Here is a 17,184-nt window from a genome sequence, read left to right as displayed (position 1 = left end):
CGAATCAATTCAGTTAAGAAATTCTCAAAAATAGCAGGGGACAGGTCCTGGGATACAATTCAAGAAAAGAAAAACAACAAAGAAAATGCAATTCTTTCTAACTGATTGATTTTTTTACTACTGTCGTATTTTGCTAACGATAAAGCATATTGCGATACACAACTCAGAAAACGTGTGGTTTCAAATTAATCAAGAATTTAGTCAATACACAGATTGAGCTATGAATCCTAATGATGCGCCGACAGCACCTGATAGTTATTTCAAATATTACTATAGAGAGCTGAAAAAAATCTGCATTTTTTGGTTTTCCAGAACAAGTGGCGTCTCCTTCTTATTCCAAAACATGCCATTTTTTTTAACTGTTTAAAGAACATTTTTTATTAAAAAACAAAGCGTAAAAATGAATACGAGACTATTTTAAGACAAAGTGACAGTAAAAAATATGCAATTCAAATAAGAAAAAGCCCAGCTTTCTGAACATCTATATGACAACGCTCAATTAGTAAGGAAGTTTTGGTGGCTTATATACCTGTGAAGCTAAATAAAAAGCTCTGAGGCACCCTAAACAGGGGTAAGTTTTCTGTTGTAGTTTTGGTTCTAACACTGCAAGAAGGAGTATATTATAATTATATGGGCATCAAATCTATTAAATTCAATTCTCACAAAATAGTATTGGTTTTGGTAGAACCATAAGCTACGGATAATGAGGGTCAAGTGGAAGACATTGCACTTTACTAGAAAGCATTGCAGACCTGTTGATGGTTTGTGTTTTGGACAGAAAGACACAAGGTTCACCAATAGTTCCCAATTGTTCTAAATTTATTTATTTTAAAATTCAAAAAGATGTTCACAACGGGAAGGATTACAGAGCAAAATAGAGAAAGCATGTTAAAACAAAATGATCTGCTTTGAGAAACGTGTCGTTTTAAAGAATGTGATCTCCATAATCACAACTGAAACTGAATGCACTAAAAACTCTCTCCTTTGAATACGAATTGTCATCATTAATGATAATCAGGCAAGCCGCCAAAAAGGACTATGATTAGAACTTTAATTAAGTATTGTCGACAGTTTTTTTCAAAATTATTTTTGAGTTGAAAAAATTTTTTTAATGCTAAAATGTGATCCATATAGTCAAAGCGAAGCACTAATAGATTTAACTTTGTGAAGCATCACCAAAATTTATTTTTTTAAAGTTTTTCCAGGTTCGATATGATATATCTTTATAGTTTTTCGGTTTTCCAGCAAGTTTTTCATTACTTAACCAATAATGGACTTCAAATAAGTTTTTCATTACTTAACTAATAATGGACTTCAAATAATGTTCTTACTGTTTATCAAGTCTTAAACAAAGATTTAAAACAAACTGAACGTTGGATGAAAAGTTAGGTGAAAACAGTTGAGGGTCGGGTTAAAAATTTTATACAATTTTTTCTCAAAAAACGCATTTTCGCATTTTTACTTGTGTCGACATTGACAACAGAATATAATAATTGTTTTTCAAAGATACACTAGAAAAAACCACTAGTTGTCGAAAATGTTGAAGTTTTTTCCACAAAAAGCAAAATTCCCTGAAATTTCTCTAGTGAAAATGCACACGCACAGAGCATCAACATGTGCTAGCCTGGGATGCCCTCAAAAAAAGTCAAAAATTGTCTTAACAAAAAAAGTGGGGCTAGCATAAAAGTTCTCACGTTTAATTTTTCAAAAAATGTGAGAACAAATATTCGCTTTCAACAGCTCGATAGTAAAAGCTTAAACTTTTTCATTCAGTCTTCTGAAAGCGAGTCATTGTCATAACAGAAAGCGTTGATCGAAAGAAAGCCAATCGAAAGTCGATATTGGTTTTCGATAATAGGTGCATATCGAGTTATACATGTCAGTGAAACATGTTGATGGCTTGCGAGACAAACGAATGCGATAATCTGTTTTTCAAAACGTGCTTCGACCAGTAAAGGATGTTTTTTTTGGTTGTCTGTCCCAACTTTACCGTTTTCGATTTACGGTCTTTTCTACCTACCCTCCAATCAGTGTTTAAAAACGATGTCTCAATATTTGCAGAAAAGTTTGCCCATTGAACATGCGCTTGACGTTTCTTTGCTAAACGGCAAGGATGACTCCGATTGAAGTAAAAATTTATTCGATGAAAGCCTATTTTATGGTCAGATGTGATAACATTATACTGATATTTTTTTGATAAAAAAGGGCGCTGCAGAGCTGGGAACAAGTTGTGAATTCGAACCAATGCGCTCCCCCTTTTTTACTGTATCAACAAATTTATCGCGCTCTCAATTTGAATCATGCATCCCTTTAACCCGGCTGTGAACAATTGCTCCCTTTCGACGCTTAAAGTTATTGAGGCGCCTTTAGTTAAATTAATTCACAATTGCTTTACTAGCTAAACTAGAAGGTAAGAGTTTTCTGATTTCAGTTAAATTAACAAACAACACTGTCATGCTATTATGTGTACATGATCGGTTTCCTTTGGCCGAGACTGTATGCAATTCTATATCGAAAACTGAATTGATTTCGTGTCCGGGTTTGAGTGATCTGAAGTCTGATATGGGTTTCTATGGCATGTTGCGTTCTTAGATAAATAGGTATGTTTATTCTTGCCTGAAGCTCGGCTGGGAGAAAAAGGAAACAGTTCTGTTTGTACCATTTTGCGTAACATCATCTCCTAATTTGTACACAAACTTGCCTTGCGTGTGAAATCATATTCTGCACGGCATCTGAAATTTCGGTCGGCTGTTATTAAGTAATTGTTATTTTGTTTGACGGGTTTTAGAGAAGATTCCAGAAACAGTGCAAATTCAGACGAAGTCGGTGCTGATTGAGGAGAAGTCTGTGAAGCTGAGGTTAACCGTTGTTGACACTCCTGGCTTTGGAGACATGCTTGACAATACAGACTGGTTAGTCCAAACTTTTCGGAGTAAAGATGTGAATTTACACTGATTTTTCCTCGTTGAAGATGAGCTGTTATGGCTAATAATATTAAATCGTGAAATAAATAAAGTTATGAATTGACAAATTGTAAAGACATAACTTATATTTAACTCGATAGGCTACATTGAAAAGCATGGTCGAGCGATTCTTTGAAGCATGATTTAGGTCGTGGGTTCGAACCACTCCTTGAGAATTTTTGCATTATAAAAGTTTCTCTAGCCTATACCCCCTTCTAAATTGATTGCCTCGCCAGTCGTTCGAGAACAATTCGTCCAACTATGATCCGTTTTTGTGTGTATGATGATGGCTCGTGCCTAGTATAAGCAGGCGATTTTATTTGTTGCAGCTTCAAGACAATCAGCAAGTACATAGACGAGAGATTCGAGCAGTATCTAAAAGACGAGAGTGGTCTGAACAGACGAAACATCACAGACACTCGTGTCCATTGCTGCTTTTACTTCATCAATCCTTCTTGTCATGGGTAGGCAAGCCTTTCAAGTCGTTCATGCTCATTTCTTGCATTGGGTTGTTTCGAAGTATAGCCCCCACCCACTTCTTATTGGACATATTCCCATAAATTACTGTGAGTTTACCACCCCAATGAAGTGTTGTCATGGGAAGTACCAAATTATCCAATCATATAATTTGACTTGTGACCAGAAGCTATTTGTAAACAAGTTTAGATTTTGTCCCTGAATGAATGATTGAATGTCATGAATACTGATAATTATACTCTTTAATCGGAGGAAGTTTGACATTTTTGATATCAAAACGACCATAATTGCAGCGCATAGTTTGAGTGAAATTGCATTTGATGCAATGTTGTCCCAAATTGCGCATAATCAAAAATGTCGACAAGGTTGTCAATTAGAACCAAAATAGACAAAATGAAAATAGCTTCCAAGCAATTTTACGCAATTTAACCATTTTTCCTGGACCTAAAAATCGTGGCTTCAACTGCTCCTGTGTGCGTTCAGATTGCGCCCAATTGACGTTGAGTTCATGAAGAACCTGTGCAACAAGGTGAACATAGTACCAGTGATAGCCAAGTCAGACACTTTGACAAAGGCGGAGGTCGTGAGTATGAAGAGACAGCTTCTGCAAGACATTGAGCAGCACAGCATCAGAGTCTATCATATTCCGGATGCTGAGTCAGATGAGGACGAGGAGTACATTTCACAGAACAAAGAGCTACAGGTAATTATTGCAGTGGCAGTCAGTTAAAATTCCAACGCTATTTGATGAATCTATGAATCTTTGTTTTATGTTATCTGTAGTCAACTGAGAATATCTTTCTAGACCTGTACAGAACTGACATTGCGAACAATGCTGATTTCGGTTTAGACGAGTATGCCATTTGCCGTTGTTGGTTCCAACGTGGAGGTCGAGATTAAGGGCAAGATGGTGAGGGGCAGGAAGTACCCATGGGGAGTTGTTGAACTGGACAACCCGGACCACTGCGACTTCCGAAAGTTACAAGCCATGATCATGTATGTTTGCAATGACATCGATCCCCCTCTTCCACTTTCTTGCTATGCAAAGAAATGAGTGTTTCCTGTTGAATCATTCAAATATTTTTCTTGAAAATGAGCCGAATAGTTTGTTTAATCTGCAAAATTGAACCAGGTATAGATATATAATTTTAACAATTTGATGTTTTCTGGGAAGCTGGAAATTTTTTACTGTTTGCTATCCCTTTTTTTTACTTGGTTACTGTCCTAGCTTTAGTGTTTGCTATCTACTGGCCACAATTTTAACAGAAATGGGATGTCGCTAATCTGTTAAAAATTTGTTGCTACGAAGTAAGGACTGATATCCAAGTGTCATTTCAGCACTCACATGCAAGACATGCAAGAGGTCACTCATGATGTGCACTATGAGAGCTTCCGTGCTAAAAAGCTGTCTCAGCCCAACAATGAGTTATCTACCAGCCCCGCAGTGTTAGTTTTTCCATATCCTTATTCCGGCAGCCATTGAACCAAAACCTGAAAAAGTTTGGCGCGACCCCATTCATTATCATTAATAGCCGCCCTCATCTTCTCAGCCGGCTATTATAGCGCTCCTACTTTTTTACAATTCAAAGAATTTGAATTGTATTGGGGCGCTGTCTTTTTACAATTCAAAGAAATTGAATTGTATTGGGGCGCAGTCTTTTTTTTAAGGTCTGTTCACACATTTTAATGATTTTTGAAGTCAAATTGGAGTAGTGGTTTTGGTCACGCCGAGACAGAAAAGTGGAGCGAAAAAGCGAGTGGTTTTGCGGCGTGAATTTTTTACGCTCTAATTTTAAAGTAGAGTGAGAAAACGGTGTTTGAACAAAAATTCGGTTTCTCGGTAGTGGTTTTTTGTTCACATGCGGCAATTTCACTCTTAATTTTACTGTTTTTTCTATTTTTGGATCGGCTTTTTTCTAAATGGTTTTCCCAATCCATTCACAGCTCATTCTAGGCCTAATTTTTTGTTTGAATTAAATTTTAATTTCTCGCTAGTGGTTTTTTTTGTTCACATGCGGCATTTTGACATTGATTTTCTGTTTTTTTCTTATTTTTTTTATTTGATTTTTTCAAAAATGGTTTTCTCAATTCACTCATAGTCCATTCTAAGTCTAGTTTTTTGTTTAGTCAATGAAAATTCTTTGAATTGTACGTCAAGACTTGTCCTGCTATGTTTTTTAAGATCTGTTCACACATTTTCATGATTTTTGAAGTCAAATTGGAGTAGTGGTTTTGGTCACGCCGAAACAGGAATCGGAGCGAAAAAGCGAGTGGTTTTGCGGCGTGAAATTTTTTCGCTCTAAATTTAAAGTAGAGTCAGAAAACTTACTGTTTTCGATTTTTTGGATCGGATTTTTTTGTAAATGGTTTTCCCAATGCATTCATAGTCCGTTCTAGGTCTAGTTATTTGTTAGTTAATGAATATTCTTTGAATTGTACGTCAGGACTTCTCATGCTATGTTTTTTTTATTTCGTCGAACTTTTTCGCTTTACCATTTTGCCGCTTTTTTGATATTTTGACTTCTCTAGGCTAGTTTCTCTTCTCTCATTCTGCTAAGAGTGAATTTGAACATCAATTGCTAAGCAAAGCAATTCAAAATGAACAGATTCAGTATAAAAAATTGAAGTCAGAAATAGAAACGGGATAAACCCATAAAGCCCAATTTTAGATGCCCGCTATTTGAACGTCGTTCCTATAAGTCTTAGTTACCATCTCCTATGCTTATTGGTATTCATAGTAGCCCCTGTAGCCTCTCTCTAAGAAACAGAAGTATGTTCAACTACGAAATGCCATCAAAATAAATCGGACTTAAAAAATGTTTTTGTACAAAAATCTTTTTCTTTTCAATATATTCTTTTCTTTCAATCCAAATCATGCTTATTGGAATCAACGGCGGCTGTTTTCCGGCAATCTGCCGGGTATGTTTGTAATTAAGGATGTCTGAAAATAATCCAATCGGAGGTTGGATAGCCTTATTTGGTGTCAGCCTTATTTAATTTTTTTGTTAGAAAATGAAATTGTTTTTAAAGGCCCGGGCAATTCAAAAACGGCTCCCTGGCTTTTATGTCGGTGAATATCTCTGCCATTATTCAGTGCTTCGATTGATGACCTATAAACTCATTTTCTTGGCTTGATTGGTGTTTGCGTTTCTTGTCTCGAATCAGAACTCTTTATTAGTGAAGCCATTTGTAACTCAGAGGCTAGACATAAAGGTTTGACCCGTTTGTTTTGCTGCCATTTACTTCCAATTTGTTGACCTGATTGTAATTACACATGTCGAGAGAAGAGAAAACTATGTAATTTCTTTATCAGAAATTGTTGAATAATGCTGATATAATCTAAACCATGGTATTAGACGGTACTTCGCTTGTGGTCAGCTAAATATCAATTTCCATCCAAAAATTCACAATGTTTTTGGCTAACAAAGCCTTGGTGTGCAACTTGTGACTAATTTAATAACATACCAATTATCATATGGGAAACAATAGCAGACAGAAAATTAAATTCAGTGTTTTTTTCTCAGTAGGAAAATTTCGATAATAAATTTCTCTCAAACAACTGTTGACTGAATTGCCTGTCTTGGTGCTATTTTTGAAGTGCGATGTTTGATTCGGGTTTAATATATTGGCCGACCATTTTCACCTGGGGTTTCCTAGCTTCTGCAGAATTTGTGTTGCTTTCATGACATTTTCTGCTTTGTCTTTGTTTCGTCCTCTGATGCAGATTTTTTAAGTTGCTCTCAAACGAAGTTTGTTTAAATTGCTCTCAAAGTTTGTAGCAATTATATTAGTCCTGTCGCTCTTTTTTAATGCGATTTTTCGCTTGACCGATTTTTGGTCTGACCCAGTTGACTTTTCGTCCTCAAAAACGGGATAAACATTAAGTGCTCTTAGAGCCTTTCAACTCACTAGTCTTCAAGTATGCGATTCACAGAATCTGTTTTGGAGACGTATACTTATGGCGCGAATTTCGGTTCTTGGAGGGAGGTTGACCACCCACACCAGCCCCCCTCTCGCTTCACCCCCCCCCCCCCCACCAATCTCCACCCCTGCACATCGTTCAGGTCAGGCCGTAAAGCCCCGTGGAGCCAAAACCTGCAGCAATTCCTGCAAGCAATCTACTGGCTATCTATTGTTAGATGCAAATAGATTAAGCAAATTATTGCAGATTTCGAGGTGGACCATAAAGAATTAAGAATTAAAGAAGATTTGAATGAAATTATGTCTGACCCAAACTGAAACCCTTATTGTTTATTGCTGCGGCATCTACCCTGGTTGTTGCTGTTTAACATTTTTTCAAGAAATTTGAAGTTATTATTGTAAATATGCGTGTCTTTCTTATGCAAAATTTTTTGTTGACCGTTTCAACCTTTTGAGAGACTTCCACGCCCTTGACCCCCTAAGGTTAAAAAGTGAAATTAATAAAAACTGCTTAAACTGATAATGTCACTTTTTTGGATGCTCGTGCATTAAAAGGTCATTAGTTCAGCGTAATTCAGCTTGATATAACGATTTGCTAACTCAAAACCTTTGTCAATTTCTCTTCAAATTGACTTATTATGACGCCACCTTGACAATGTGTTATGAGGTAATCACAAAGGTGCATTGAAAATAGTGTTTTTAATGCAAAGCTTAAAAGCTTCTTTGAATTTATCCAGAAAGCCGAATTTATTATGTTTCTTATCAAGTGCTCTCCAAATACTACTCATGATCCCCTAGTGAGCTTAGTCAATTTTTATCCTTTTTTCGGGAGGCCATCTATGGGCGCTATTCTGATGTCATTTTTAAACCAACTTCACTAAATTCAATGCAATTTATGTAGTTGCCTGTGTTTTTGAAAACCTAAGGAGAGTAATGGCTTTCTATCGGGTTTTGTTTTTTAACAATTATGTTTGTTCACGCCTTCTACGTGAAAGCGAAAAAGTTGGTTTAGATAACTCAGAGAACTGATTTTAACTGTAAGGTTCAGTTTCTGTAGGTTTTGACCCGTTTAATTGCTCTAAAACAAAGTTTGTAGCAAATATATTAGTACTGTTGGTCTTTTTTAATGAGATTTTTCGCCTGACCGATTTTTCGTCTGACCCATTTGACTTTTCGTCCTTAAAAACGGGATGAACAGGTAGCGCCCAGCGACCTCTATGAAATTTATTGGAGGCTAAGGGCCTCTAATAGGTTTAATTTGGGGCTCCTTGCCGCGTTTAGTGGTCCATCAAGTGCTTGGTGTGGTGAAGCTTCTGGGAAGGCCGCAGTTTACTGTTAGAAGGTCATTTTTATGTGTTTTTGAGCCCAAAGTGTCCCAATTTTTCGTGTTCTTTCGTCATTTTTCGGATTTTGCGTTTGATAAATCTAAAATTGAGGCTGTTTAAAGTTGATAAAGGTCTTTTGCGAGACATAAGAACTGTTTATGACCTTTTTAAGAGCTATATGTTTTGGTAATCTAAACAAAAACACGCAAATTTATACTAATTTTCACAATTTTTTTCACGCTTTTTGAAAATTTTTGTCAATTTTTGAGTTTTTCAGCCCTAGGTGTCAAGGAACTTCGTTTTGGATTTAATAATAGCTTGCTGCATAGTTACTAGATGTAATGAAATGTTTTTCAAGATTTTAATATTACGAATTTAAGCAATTTCAATTTTGAATTATTTGATTTTATCCCTCACCAGGCGCCCCTGGACCTCCTGAAATGTTTGATAAGCTGCTGCATAGTTTCGAGAGTTAATGGAATAGTTAGCAATATTCTATTGACTCGAGTTTTATCAAATTTTTGATAAAATTTAATTTTTTTTCAATTTTAGGAAAATTTTTGTGTCAAAATTATGGATCTTTATGAGCTAGTGAAGCTATTTAAGACTGGAAATAGGGATACTGTATAGTCTCTTGAGACAATGAAATTGTTCCGAAAATATTAATATCACGAATTTTAGCAAGATTTTGATAAAGTTTGGTATTGTTTTTAATATTTTTGAATATTTTTGTCCTTTTCTAAGTTTATCAATCATTATTGGCCAACGAACCTTATAGTCTTGCAGATGGGTTACGTGACAGAACTCCAGAGACAAAATCTGGTTTTAAACATTTTTTCCACTGCGAAATCTTGAAACTGTTCTGTTGAATTTTGCACTTTCATTTTTTTCTATATGATTTACTAACAAGGCTAGAAAACTAGAAGTTGCAGAGTCGAATCTCATGGAAATTATAACTCTGTCGGTTGGGGTTTCTTTCCTTCTCTTTCTCGTTCACGTTTTATATATCACACCCTATCTCTCTCGATCTCTGGCGTGATCTCATCGTCTATTTCCTTCATTAACGCTGAATTATAGTAGAAATTATAGTAGAAATCATAAATGACTTAACCTGCACTTTTTAGAAACTCATTGTTAATTGCTCTCAAACGAAATTTATTGAAATTATATTTATCCTGTTGGTCTCTTTTTATGCGGTTTTTTGTCGGACCCAAGCTGACACATCCCGCCAACCCTAACTTAAACACACAACGCTACTCCTTAACTACAACACCGCCTAGCTTCGCACACACACACACACACACACACACACACACACGCACGCACGCACACACTCAACACCTACAAGCCTCGACTGTCCTTATTTCAGGGTTTGTTTATTGAATGTCTGTTTTTTTCTGCAAAATCTTTTTTCGGTTCTTTTCAATTCGAAATAAAAACATTTGTTTCTGGGCTGTTTCAGTCTGATTTTTCATTCTTCATTTTTGTCGTCAGTTTCAATTATTTTGGAACACAAAATATAGATGCTTGATTCTGAAATTTTTTGTTGGTTTTTTTAACGTGTGAATGGGGATTTAAGGTTTTAAGTGGTTACGAACCTTTGGTACCTTTCCGCTTCTTCCGATTACGTTTTTATATGCAAAATTTATCTCTGTCGCGAATTTTCGAGTGCAGCTAAAATTTGTGGCGGGTTACTAAAATCAATTGATCAGTAGGCTGAATTGGGCTTCATTTTTCACTTTATATTGTTTCGTGATAACATCTAATATAGTTTTTTTCGCCCGGACTCAACAATAGTTCGAGAGAAATTGGCTAACATCAAATTGTCTGTTTTGTTTCGCCGTCTGACGCTTTTTTCGTTTAACTTTTTTTCGCGTTAAGCCTCGATAGAGCATTTTGGTTGATTTGTTGCTATCGAACGAAGTTTGAAGTAATTATTAACATATGTGTCTTTTACGAACCCCCCAATGTTGGAAACGTGCACGCATAAAAAATTGTGCCATATTGGTTTTTGGACTTTTACCTAGGTTACCCCGCCTGCCCTTTGAGAGCTAATTGTCCGACGTTAGTCGCTTTATGTTCGTCTCAAGCCGCTCTGTCATGCTCTTCTGCTTCTTTTATGTGACAGCGATTTTATGCCTGACCGATTTTTCGTCTGACCCTTTCGACTTTTGGTCCTCAAAATCGAGAAAAACAGGTAGCGCTCAGAGGGCATCAAGTGGCCAAGCAGCTCTTTTAGAGCCCTACGCCTTGCTAGATTCTAAGTATGCGATTCACCGAAACTGTTTTGAGGAGACAATTTCAAGTTATGAAGGGTGGTTCTGTTTGCACCCCTCTGTCACCCCCCCCCCCCCAACCAAGTCAACCCACCCTCACTCACCCGTCGACTCTCCGCCAAATCGGAGATTTGGATCTGCCTCTCGTCCACGTCTCCCACAACCCTACCCCCATCACTTGACCCCGCTCACACCCACCTGATGCATCCCTAAGCCGCAGCTGGCTACTACCGAAGCCGACCGCTCGCCAGTCGCTTGTGAGCAACTCGCCCGACGTTAGTCGGTTATGTTTACAAGATTTTATACTCCGCATCAGCAACTCCACTATTGCTATGTTGCCATAAATATTATACATCGCTCATGTCTATTTCGCAGCTTTTTTTTGCACTCCGCAATCTATATTCTTTTTACGTTTTTCAATCAATTTGAATAAGTTTTCGAATTAAAAGTGTGAATTGAAATTTTTCAACGCACAGACCCCGGACTAACGTTGCTTATCGAGTTTTGCGTTTTTTCAAATCAGAAATGGTGATAATTTGGCTCATCGCATCCGTTTTTTTCCCTAATTCTTGCTAGTTGTTAATTGCTCTCGAATGAGAAGCAATTTTTGTATACGTGTTTAATAGCCGCGAAGCGATAGCCGCTATTAATGGAGAACATCGTGGTTTTTTATAGCTGCGAAGCTGTAAGCTGAGCGTAGCTATATTGCGGTGCTCTTGGTTTTTACAATTCAAAGAATTTGAATTGTATTGGGGCGCTGTTTTTTTTTAAGATCTGTTCACACATTTTCATGATTTTTGAAGTCAAATTGGAGTGGTAATTTTGGTCACGCCGAAACAGGTTGTGAAGCGAAAAAGCAAGTGGTTTTGCGGCGTGAAATTTTTTCGCTCTAAATTTAAAGTAGAGTGAGAAAACGGTGTTTGAACAAAATTTCGCTTTCTCGCTAGTGGTTTTTTGTTCACATGCGGCAATTTCACTTTGATTTTTACTGTTTTTTCGATTTTTTGGATCGGATTTTTTTCTAAATGGTTTTCCCAATCCATTCATAGTCCGTTCTAGGTCTAGTTTTCTGTTAAGTCATTGAAAATTCTTTGAATTGTACGTCAGGACTTGTCCTGCTATGTTTTTTTTGTTTCGTCGTTTGACGCTCTTTTTTCATTTTACATTTGTTCACACAGCAAAGCTAAAAAAGTCAAATTTTCTGAATGACTTCTTCCTCTCACTAACGGCATTTGCGCGCGTGACGTCATTTCTCACTCGCTTTAGCGAAAGTTTTTAGGTTATTTGCGTGATTAGATTTTGATCATACTTGACTTACCTCAATAAAATGACTTTTGCACTTTAAAACTTAAGTTTAATTTAAATTTGTTTAAGGCCAAAAGAACTCATATGTGCAGTAAAGGTCCCTAATAAGAGGCTTCTGTGGAATGAATTTTGATAAGCTTTATTAATTTATCGCTGAATGTTTTTAACGTAGCTTTTTGAGCGGAGTCAATTTTTTTTTCAATTTAGATCTGTATCTGTTTCTATCTCTATTATATGGAACGCACGTCTATTCTTTCGCAGCTATTTCGCAATCTGTCGGCTATGTTTTCAATTCAGCGTCTCCATCGATGATTCTTACGACCTGACTACTTGGAATTGACTTTACAATGACTTCAGTGACTTCTACTGCTCTGCAGTTGAAATTTGTGTGAGTGACGTCATTTTGCTTTTGCGTCAATAGCAGGACTTACTTCACTAATAATTTGACTTTTGAACTCACTTATAGACTTTAAAGTTTTATGAACATTACTAGTTAAAGATCAATGGTGTGCATCTAAGTAGTGCCAAACTTATATGCCCTAATTCTGAGTTTTAGTCTTGAGTTTTTGATTTCGAAAAGGCTCTTTTAGGGCTTTTCCTTATAGACCGTTTGTGTCATAAATTGACAGTCCAAAGCTAACTCAAAAAGTCTAGTAGTCTATTAAAGGACTGGTGGTCGATCTGTCTATCTTATTTCTTTAGTTGCTTCAATTCATGGAAGGCCACAAGCGTGTCTCGCGGCTATTTTCCGGCAATCTGTTGGCTATATTTGTCTTTTCATGCAAAGTTTTCGCTTGACCGTTTTTGCTCTTTTCTTCTAAAATAATCTTCGACTTCTCAGTTGACTTTTTTTCACGCACTTCATTTTTGAGTGATTTTAGTTACTTTCACTCCGAAATGAAGTTTGTTGTTCAAGCAAAACCGATTGTTAGAGGTACGATGAAAGGCCCCGATAGCCGAGTGGTTAATGCCGCTCCCGAGGTGAAGGAATCGGACGCATAAGTTCGGGGTTCGTATCCGATCTTTGTCTGATATTTTGCACCCATAAAGATGTTTTTGTTTTTTGTTCTGAATAACGTTGAGCTTCAAATTACTCTCTTTAGGCAGTAATATTCGAAGCTCGATTTGGTTTTTGGGATATTTTTTAAGGAGAATACTAATGTAATCAAGCCAGTCTGATTCTCTTTCCGCGGTTGTTTTGAAAGTGCTGTTGCTGTTTTTGTAGTTGCTCGGTTCTACTTCGATAGATTTCGCTATTAATTTTAGAATAAAAGATGGTATTAGTCTGTTCACACAGGCTTTTATGAAGCTCGCAATTGTCTTGCTCAATAATAGATCATGGTTAAACGTTGATTGGCGGTGGTCTTTTAGCAAGTACGCAGTAGCACATTCGCCCGGTTTCCCAGGAGGAACTGCCTCTGATGGGGAGAATGAGGATGAGAATGTGGGGCCTACTGTCGCTATGAGAAGAGCCTCTAGAAAGTATTACCACCATCACCCCACCCACCCTCACGCCCAATTTGAATAATGAATAAAACCTCTAAGACCACTGGATCTCATGACCAACGCTTGTCATTCTTAAAAATGGCATCATATGGAATTGGACATTTTTTTCTTATCAACTGGGTTTCCATCACGAGTTGAAGATTGTACTTTAGTTTATTGGAAATAATTTGACAGAACATGAAATTAACAGTTTCTGATTAAGATTTATCACAGCAAATGGTATTTTCATTATCTTATCACTTTTTTATTTGTCTTCAGTTTAATTTTACTAACGTATTGGCCCTGAATAAAATTCACGGACAAATAAAAAAAATTGGTGTGCTTTAGTTGGGTGTGAATAACAAGGGCGGACATTTTTTTTAGTTCGGGTGTCAGTTTACGCGAGTTAGTACGAGTGAAATTGGACATACTAACAATAACACGCCCTTCTTTCTTCGCTACCAAGGACGAATTAATTAGTCTGCAACTTTGTTAAATCTGCTCCCAATCATGATGAAAAATGTATTGGCTTCGCTCGGTCGAGGGACTTGATCCTTTTCAAAAGCTGCTGTGATGTTCGTAATCTAAGGTTATCGGCTCAAAATGTCAACTGAATCATGTTCAAGAAATGGGCGCAATCATTTTCAAAATTTGGCCTGGATTGTATTCAAAACCTGGCTTAAATGAGACCTTTATCTAGCTGAAAATCGACATTATTCTCCACAAAGCTGGATTGAATCATGTTCACGATGTGGGCTTAATACTGTTATACAAATCCCGGCTTAATCATGATCAAAATCTCAGCTTAATCTCTTTCAAAGTGTGAGCTTAATACTGCGTGTACTTTCATGCAGCTACAAAATCACCAGGTGAGTAAAAATAGCAGGATGTCACAACTGAAGTTGAGGATCCTCAATTCTGGATATTAATTAATAAAAAGAGGATAGCGTTGAAGGGCTCTTGTCTGAATATATCTGTTTTCTTTGTAACCGACCGCTGCCATCGGATGATGCTTGAAGCCAGATAATGCTGCACAATCATGAATGTAGACAAATAAATTTTTCATGACAACATTAAGTTGATGTCTCTTTAGTTGAGTTCGCTTCCTTGGTCAATTCTGTTTCTATGTTCCATCCTTTTCCTCCTCTTCATATATATATACATGTTAAGCATGCCTTGACATACCCGGCCCATTTATTGTTTTTCCTCTTAGGGTTTGATTGTTGATAATTAATGTGAAATTGACAGATACTAGTTATTTATTGTTTTGTTTAGGTTCTCTCAAGATGAGAAAAAACTGGCCGAAAAGGACAAAATGCTGATTGAGAAGGAAAATGAGGCGAGTTCATTCTGATTTTCTTTTGTAGCATTAGCGTACTGAAAAGTGAGCTGATTTGAAGCCAAACTATATCAGAAAGATTTGACTTAAGTAACCAAACCATCAGTTTTGTTCAATGTTTCTGCGAATAATGAAAATTCGGCCGAAAATGAAAACTTGCTGTCAGTATTTGCTTCAATGTGCCTAGCAGCTTCGACGCTTAATTGCTCTCCAATGATGTTTGTGGAAGTTATATTAATGCTGCGGTCTTGATGCAATTTTTTTGCTTTATCGGTTTTTCGCGACGCTTTGGACTTTCTGTCCCTAAAAATGGGATAAGCAGGTGAAGCTCTGAGTGCATTAGTCGCTTAGTAGTTCCCCAGAATTCTAAGTGTACGTTTGATTGGAGCTGCTGAGAAGACATGGTGTAAAGAAAAGGTTTTGGCAATTTGAACCCCCCCCCCCCCAATGCCATCCTAAGCCCATGCTGCTTTCGTCCGAAGCCAACCGCTCCAGGGTCGTATGAGAGCAGTTTGCACGACTTTGGTGAGTTACGCCGTGTTTGATTTATTTCCAGCTGAAGCGAATGCAAGAGAAGTTGGCCAAGATGCAACAAGAGGTTGAGGATGCTAAGAAGAGCACTAGCAGCCTCACATCTGTAGGATCTCTCTCGGCTGCCCCGTCTTCTACAAGTGGTGGTGCTGCTCCCGCGCCTCCTAGCACCGCACCACCTCCAATTCCCAACACTAAACCTATGGGCAGTGGCTATTCTTCGAGCATTAACTACGCGTCCAGTTTCAACAGAAGTGCGCTGATCGGAGGCACCGCAACTTCATTGGGCAAATCGGCTACTGGAAAATAAGTTTTGATAGTTTGTGGAGAAAGATGAACCTAGATGGTATATGTATGGCTATCTAGCGTTCTAATGCGAATTCATCATTTTCCCCCCAATTTTTGTCGCTGCTGCTTTCGCTCTCATCGTCTATATGATTCAATACTTTTTAAACCACTTAGAGAGCTCAAGGGTTTGCAAAAACTTTGAGCAATATCCCCAGTTTGTATGTAAACTTCGCTGCAGTTTAGTTACATTAATTTGTACGCTCATGATATATTTGGAGGTCTTAAAGGCGCTCAAATTGAATCATTTGATGCCATTGAGTCAGTTGATTTGATCACTTTTTCTCTATCGTATCTGTTTCATTCCTGCTTCTCACCTTCTTAGTTGTAATTCAGCCGTCAATAATGATGGGAAGCTAATCTCGTTCAGCGGCAAGGTTCTCTAGGATGTTTGTCGTTAATGCGGTTGCTATCTAAGCTGATGATCGTCCACCATAAAATACCATTTCTATGCGTTCTCTCTCTCATCTGAGTGATTTGACTATTTAGTCATGATTTTGTGAACTGTCATACCTGTGTCGATATTTGATTGCCCAATTGGTGGTTGTGAGTGAATTTGTTGGCGTATGTCATCTGTTGATAATGGTCATCTAATCTATTTTTGAATAACGAATCGCATTCATGTATACACAAATACAAGCTAAATTCCTACTTCGCGCTGTGATGATGTGAAATTCACCATGTGCAATACGAACAATCTCGTGTGTGCTGAAATTATTAGATTTGAGTCGAAATGACATTTTGTAGTTGCTGCATTCAATAAATTTGTATTTTGCATGTTTACCAAAAATTATTGACTTCACTAAATTAAATATTTATTCGAGTAACTTGAACGAAATGTACTTTTGAGAATGTAGAAAATTAAAGGGTTTTGATTTGTAACATTGCCCAATTCAACACGTATCAAAGGTTTTGGCTTCTTAGAGGTATTCTGTTGTATTGTATATAAAATGATGAAGGCCTCTCCGATTGAAAATTCCAGAGAGATTCGTATTGCGTTAGTTTTTAATTGCTCTCAAGTAACATTGGTTGCAATTATTTTAGCCCTCCAATTTTTTTGCAGTCCATGAGTGAAAGAGCGTTCAGATCAGTCTGCTCAAAAATGAACAGCAATCAACTAGTGGCAAAAAGGAGAGAGCGTTCCTCAGTGCTCTCAAAATTTGTAGAAATCATTTTAGTCCTGCTGGTCTATTTTATGCCGTTTTGGTACTACCGAT

The 17,184-nt window shown here is 37.2% G+C and overlaps 1 protein-coding gene across 3 annotated transcripts in view; it reads left to right on the top strand.

Annotated features, from left to right (window-relative positions):
• The window catches only part of LOC142343227 (septin-2-like), a 332,083-nt gene extending 315,289 nt beyond the window's left edge, over positions 1-16,794 (top strand). The window contains exons 4-11 of one of the 3 annotated variants that reach the window (XM_075394997.1): positions 2,789-2,912; positions 3,293-3,427; positions 3,924-4,143; positions 4,291-4,436; positions 4,779-4,886; positions 14,607-14,621; positions 15,028-15,091; positions 15,648-16,794. In XM_075394997.1, the coding sequence (XP_075251112.1) occupies positions 2,789-2,912; positions 3,293-3,427; positions 3,924-4,143; positions 4,291-4,436; positions 4,779-4,886; positions 14,607-14,621; positions 15,028-15,091; positions 15,648-15,932 (1,097 nt within the window). In that variant the 3' untranslated portion in view covers positions 15,933-16,794. Of the gene's footprint in view, positions 1-2,788; positions 2,913-3,292; positions 3,428-3,923; positions 4,144-4,290; positions 4,437-4,778; positions 4,887-13,638; positions 13,750-14,606; positions 14,622-15,027; positions 15,092-15,647 lie in introns of all 3 variants that reach the window. The other 2 variants (XM_075394996.1, XM_075394998.1) reach the window with 2 other exon arrangements.
• Positions 16,795-17,184: the final 390 nt, after the last annotated feature.

This window comes from Convolutriloba macropyga, chromosome 7 (assembly GCF_964194025.1).
Source record: "Convolutriloba macropyga chromosome 7, txConMacr16.3, whole genome shotgun sequence".
Taxonomy (NCBI): Eukaryota; Metazoa; Xenacoelomorpha; order Acoela; family Convolutidae; genus Convolutriloba; species Convolutriloba macropyga.
This window is presented reverse-complemented; position numbering and strand designations above follow the sequence as displayed.